The sequence below is a fragment of the Calliphora vicina genome, chromosome 5, assembly GCF_958450345.1.
Source record: "Calliphora vicina chromosome 5, idCalVici1.1, whole genome shotgun sequence".
Lineage (NCBI taxonomy): Eukaryota > Metazoa > Arthropoda > Insecta > Diptera > Calliphoridae > Calliphora > Calliphora vicina.
This window is the reverse complement of record NC_088784.1, coordinates 83943469-83949920: the sequence shown is the minus strand read 5'-3', so window position 1 is coordinate 83949920 and position 6452 is coordinate 83943469. Positions and strand designations below refer to the sequence as shown.

The following is a 6452-nucleotide window of genomic DNA, read 5'->3' as shown; positions in this document are numbered from 1 at the left end:
CACTACGGGTTTATGAACAACAACTTTTTTTTCGACCACGACGGGCTTATGAACAACCACAGGATGACCGGGTTCAGCATTGGTCACAACTATAGCGCCAACCAAAATAAGAGCCAACAATTTAACAAAAATTAAAGACATTATTCGTTAGTTTATTACTGGAAACCGCTTAATGAATGACGTTTACGTAATGAAGATTTAAAACTGATTGATGATGTCTTACAAAATTGTTTTAACTTTTATACAAAATTTTCAAATCTTTACTGCAAAAACAAAGATTGCTAATGGTCTTACCAAAAAAAATCTGTTAAAGTCAAGGTAAATTTTTAAATTTCCTAAACTAATACAATAATAAATATTTGTGTGGTTTTTTGTTTTGTAATAAAATTTTTGCAATATATTTAGAAAAATATAATAATTATACTAAAATCTTATATTACTTAAAAATATGTACTACCAATGTTTAGTTATTATTAGCAGGGTTTAGCTATTTCAGCTTCCACTTGTACGGCTGGGCATTTTTTCAGGGTCTTGGAGAACTTCTTTTCAAATTTCTTTTGTTGTTTCTCATTCAACTCTTGTAGGTCAAGTTTACTTATGTATTTTTTAAGTAATTTCTTTTTCAGTTTATCCAACGCTATGCCTTCTGTGTGTTTAGCTACAATTTTCTCTAATACCGTAGACCATTGGAATGTTTCCTCTTCTACTGCACCATTTTCTTCTACAGCCTCTGTCTTATCTTTTTTCTTCTTTTTCTTTTCAACATTTTCCTCAACGCCATTGGATTCTTCAGTTTTGCGTTTTAAGCCATTCTCTTGTTTCACCTCAGCTTCCTTGGCTTTTTTCGACTCCTCAATAGCCGCTTTGGTAGCTGCCATCTCTTCCTGCTTAACCTTTTTCATGTTTTCCAATTCTTTTTCCAAAACCTCCCACACAGGTTGTGCTTGATTTTGGGGTATTCTCATACAATTTGCAACAAAGTTTTGGAATTTAGCCTTCTTACGCGGCACATTATCATAACTTTGTAGACGTTGAAATATGTTGCGGGTTTGTGCTGACAACTGATATTCCGTAGATTCCAAAATAGATCGAACAATATCCATCCATGTTTCCTGTTTCTTTAGGCCACTGTTTGCCTTTTCTTTGACCACATAATTTTTACCAGAATATTTTTCAGCTTCTGATATACACTTTGTGTGTGCTACGTATTCCTCACCATGGAAATCCTTTTGGCAATCCATACACGAAATATTTTTAGGATTATTACGGCATCGTGTGTTATAATGTTTTTCAACTGAGGGTTTTTTAACAGATTCACCACAATTATTGCATGTAAAGAAGACCATTTTATTAAATTAAGTGCAACAATTAAAATGAATGTAAAATTTCTATGAAAAATTGTGTATAAACAAATGCACGTGTAGTAAATGGAAGAGAGAGAGTGAAGAAAAACAGCTGCAAGCGAAAGAGAACTGTCAGGTGCATATTAAAACTTGGCAGTACTTTTAGCTATGAAAGAAAACAGAGTCGTTATCAGAATAACATAGTGGATACAGTAAAACACAGTTATAAATAACTTCAACATTCTTCAAATATTGAAAAATAAAGGCCCATAATCATAGTCAAAAATAAAGTAGATTTTAAGAGAATTAAACTCGACTTTACTTAAGAATGGACTTTAGGTCTATCATAGACAAGTTAAAGTATACTTCTAACGCTGAAGTCGACTCTAAATATAAAACTAGCAGAAGTTGTTTTTAACTCGTTTAACAACAGCATCAGCTGTTCTTCGCCGAGTAAAAAAGTTCGTCACAAAGTAAAAAATGTTTAAGTTACAAGATATTGGTACAGATTTTGCAATTATTGAACAGTTATCAATAAAATTAGTACCAAAATATCGTAATTATTATATTAATCTTATCTTTTCCATTTTTCTACAACAAACAACTTTCTTTCTTTAGATGTCCCGATTACTTTTAATGTTTACGTTTTTTGGATTTTTTTTTAAATTTGTATGTCAGCTGTTCAGCGTTGCCACTTGTCTGTTTTTTGTTGTATATTGTATGAAAACATTTTCTACATTTGCTGTGGCACCCAGTTAAAGTCGATTCAATTTAAAACGTACTTTAATTTTGACTATGGTTGCAAATTAATAAAAAGCAGGTTTTTATTTTAAAGTGGTTTTTAAAAAGAACCGACTTTAGTGTTTGACTATGATTATGGGCCAAAGAAAATACTTATGATTTTAGAGTTGAAACTTGTAAAAAATTAGCGATATACAGTGGTTGATAATACAATGGTAACTTTTCCAAATATTTAACTAATTTATCAAATTGGAAATAAAAATCCTTTTTTAGCATTTTATTAATTAAAAATAAATATGTAAGAAAATTATAAATTAAATTCTGAAAATAGAAAACATACTAAAAATCATGTATTATTATTATAGTAGACATTGGAAACTTAACTAGTTCTCATTTTTCAAAAATTGTCTGGCCCTTTTTCCTGGATATTTTTGGTTTACAGCGACAATGCATTGAACCATTTACAGAGTCAATGGTTTTTTTTAATATTTTACCATTTCCATATAACCGCATATAGAACCCTACAAAGTATTATTTGAAATTGAACAGAAATTTTGTTTTACATCCCTGTGCTCTGATTAAAAATCAACTCTAAAATAAAATAAATAAAAAAACGATCCTTGATTTATCTGTCAAAAAAGTTTTTCTCAAACAATAATATACCGTTATATTTTACATGTGCAAAAAAGTGTATTTTTATTAACAAATTTTATAATTACAAATATTTTAAACAGTTTTACATTAAAAAAATATGTAAGTCTTTAAATTATTTAGTAAATTTCCATTGAATTTTCGAATAACTTTGCCAATTGTTCGCGGCTTTGTTCGCGCGGTGCCAATTTTATAATACGCTCCTGTGGCAAAGTGCCTTCCACTAAAGCAGGAATGTCGGACGTGTTGAAACCCAAACCTTTAAGACCATTTTCAATGCCAGCCTTTTGCATATAATCCCTAACGGAGTCTGCCAATATTTTGCCAGCATCGGCTTGCTTAGCATTACTAATATCCGTGCCCAATAATTGAGCGGCTTCAAGATGGCGCTCCGGACAAGCGGGAGCTGTAAATTCAAATATAGCGGGGGCGGTTATAACAACGGATAGACCATGGGGTATAATGGCATGACTATCGCCATAGCCTTCGGGACGGAAAGTGCGAACATTTCCTGATATGGGATAAGACAGGCCATGGGGTAAATGAACACCAGCATTGCCAAAACCTACACCAGCCATGGTGGAGGCTAAATGCATTTGAGAACGAGCCTTTAAGTTGTCCGGCTGATAGATGGCAGATAAAAAGTTGTCCTTAATAGTGGTTAAAGCATAACGGGCCCAAACATCTGAAATGGGATTACGACCCTGATAGGGTGGTCTCAGACTAGGGTCTGTAGGAGCTAAGCCACGTTCTCTGTAGTCGACGGCGGTAAAACTTTCCAAGGCATGACAAAACACATCAAAGCCACTGTAGGCTGTTACTCTCTCGGGTTGAGACAAAGTGTGCAAAGGATCAATTAAACCTGTAGATTATTTAGTGATTATTTTTAGCAGACAAGTAATTTTTATAATTTAATGCTTACCCAATTTAGGTCTTAAATATTTGCTAGATATACCCGTTTTACAATGCAACTTTTTGTAATCAAATATGGCCACGCCTGTAGTTTCTGAGCCTGTACCCGCTGTGGTTGGCAAAGCAATTAAAGGTTTCAATTCCACATTCACTTCCTTTCCCTTGCCTATGGGCTTATTTACATAATCCAAAAATTCCGCCTCCTTATCACAAGCAAATAAATTAGCTGCCTTACAAGTGTCTATTACCGAACCTCCACCTATGGCTACAAATGCATCAAATTGTTTTGATCTTGCAAACGTGGCCGCTTTCCATAAACTCTCATCGGTTGGCTCTACTCTGGTCTCATCGTAAACCTCAAATTCTATGCCACTCTTTTTGAGAGAATCGAAAGCAGTCAATACACTGGGTAGTTTGGCAACATTTTTATCAGTCACCACACAAACAGATTTTGCGCCGCCATTACGTAGATCGGCGCCAAGTTCAGCACTAACACCGGGACCAAAACGAACGGTAGAAGAGGACATCTGAAATATTTTTAAATTACATATGTGTAGAAAAGTTTAGTTATGTGGTTAATGTTTCAAAAAATATGAATTAGCTATTCAAAATTCATATACATAAATCGGTGTAAGGTGTGGGTTGATGTGACACAACAATTAGATCTTCGCTCGCTTGAACAAAAATCATATAACCTGTTTCACAATATCGAATGGACGATTTCATTCACATTCACCCTTATCGTGGTTGGCGTATACACCTTACGCCTACGACTGTTTCTTACTAGATTAAAGATAAAATTCAAACTGTTTCTTTAATCTAGTACGAAACTGTCGTAGGCGTATGACGTTTACGCCAAACACGATAAGGGTGATTGTTAACGATTCGTTCACACAAATATGAAGATCGACTTATTTCAATTCGATAAGCATCATAACGAATCTGAATATTTTAACTTTATAAAAAAACGTTTAAAGAAATTCCCGAAATATTCTCTTGGTCATCATAACGAATCTGAATATTTTAACTTTATAAAAAAACGTTTAAAGAAATTCCCGAAATATTCCCGGGAAATTTTTGTTTTAGTCTTTAGTTTAGTCTTCTTTCTTGCAGAAGTTTGAACGTTTCCATTGTTTTACCAATGCTTAGATGTATAATCTCAATCTAAAAATATATTTTTCTTAAACTTGAGTGCTTAAAAACTATGAAATTTACTATATTTTAATAGAAATCTTAGTCAATTTTAATTTATCTTAGAAATATTTGTCAAAGGATCATGTTTTTGAAAACTGAAATTGGGGAATATAGATTTCAATAAAGTTTATTTGTATTGTTTCTCACTGTAAGTCGAGCCCCTATTGAAGTGGGTGTATTGACAATATTTTGGGATCACCTTGAAATTGCAATTATTTTGACAGACATCTACTGTTTCAAATAAATAGTTCAAAATATAAGAAGTAAACAAAGATAATATTAATAATCAAATTGGTGCATCATGTTGGACCTTGCACCCATACAAATTACTTGCGTACACCTTCCCACTTTGAAATCTAAATAATTCAATAATAATCTCTCAATTTTAATAAACCTTATGATCATTAATAAATGTATGCAGTTGAAACTAGACTATATTGTTGTGTTTGAACTTTATACTTCTTATTTATAACGAAAGAAAACAACAGACATCTAAAATTTAATCGCCAGACATGTCTAACCCAAATTAAACATTAATAAAATGATAAAAAAAAATCTCTTTGTAAATAAATACCTCAAAAGCATATTCCATTTTACCGGTTTGTGAAACATTAGCTGCACTCGATCCATAATTGCTGGAATGGGCTGGACATTTGCAGCTAAAATTTAATTAGACATTATTTAGGAATTGATATAAACAATTCAACTTACGAATTTTGTACAATGGTATTTACTAAGTTTAACACATTTTTTCGTGACATTTTACGACGAGTTTAGTATATTTTTGTTATTTTATTATTTATTTATTTTTGTCTTCTACTCTCGAATGCTAATGTTGTACTAATTTGATAAGAAATTGTAGAATTCCATTACAGTTTGTGGGTGAAGAAGGTATACAAAACACAGAGAGAGAGAGTGACACAGAGAGTTGTATCTTCATAAATATAAATGTATAATTTCATTAGCTTAGAGTGAAAAGCCGCTAAATCCACATTCTATTGATATTTTAATACAAAAGTATAGAATATTCGTATATGTTAGTTAAAGGAAATTTTGTATAATTTTAAAATTAATTAGTATGTAATTTCTTTTCTTTTGAGTACAGGGAATACAGTCATTTTAGAATAAACAAAATATATATAATAAGAAAATGTCTATAAAGGGTCATATTTATAAGAAGCTATTTAAATCTGTTTATCTGTATTTAAATTTTAGAATGTCTTTTGACCGTGATGTAATTTTATTTTTAAGAGGAGTTATCGCATTTGTCATCTAAGCTGGCGATTGGTATTTGTACACATGTATTTATTATGTATATACACATCTGCTCAAAATAATAGATACACCAAAATTTATTTTTTAAAAACGAAAAAAAATAATGGTATATTGTAAAATTATAAAAAAAATTCAGTCGATTTTTATTTATAGTTAAAAGGAGAGTAAAAAACAAAAACAAAATATTTCATAATTAATAATAAATATTATAAAGTAAATTAAATTTCTTAAATTTCGAAAAATTTGGTGCTCATAATAATAGATACATTTTTAAAAATTCTTATTAAACAAAAGCTAATAAATTTTATCTTAAAAAAATTAGTTTATTATTAAAGT

The 6452-nt window shown here is 31.2% G+C and overlaps 2 protein-coding genes across 2 annotated transcripts; both read right to left on the bottom strand.

The window, feature by feature from the left end:
• Positions 1–354: 354 nt before the first annotated feature.
• Positions 355–1409, bottom strand: LOC135960499 (uncharacterized protein C16C10.8). Its single transcript, XM_065511802.1, has one exon. The coding sequence runs from the start codon at positions 1344–1346 to the stop codon at positions 474–476; it is 873 nt and encodes a 290-aa protein (XP_065367874.1). The 5' UTR covers positions 1347–1409; the 3' UTR covers positions 355–473.
• Positions 1410–2749: 1340 nt separating this feature from the next.
• T3dh (Type III alcohol dehydrogenase) lies at positions 2750–5679 on the bottom strand. Its single transcript, XM_065513062.1, has 4 exons — positions 5553–5679; positions 5416–5500; positions 3658–4174; positions 2750–3597 (listed from the first exon to the last, which is right to left on the bottom strand). The coding sequence occupies exons 1-4, from the start codon at positions 5600–5602 to the stop codon at positions 2855–2857; spliced, it is 1395 nt and encodes a 464-aa protein (XP_065369134.1). The 5' UTR covers positions 5603–5679; the 3' UTR covers positions 2750–2854.
• Between the last annotated feature and the right edge of the window lie 773 nt (positions 5680–6452).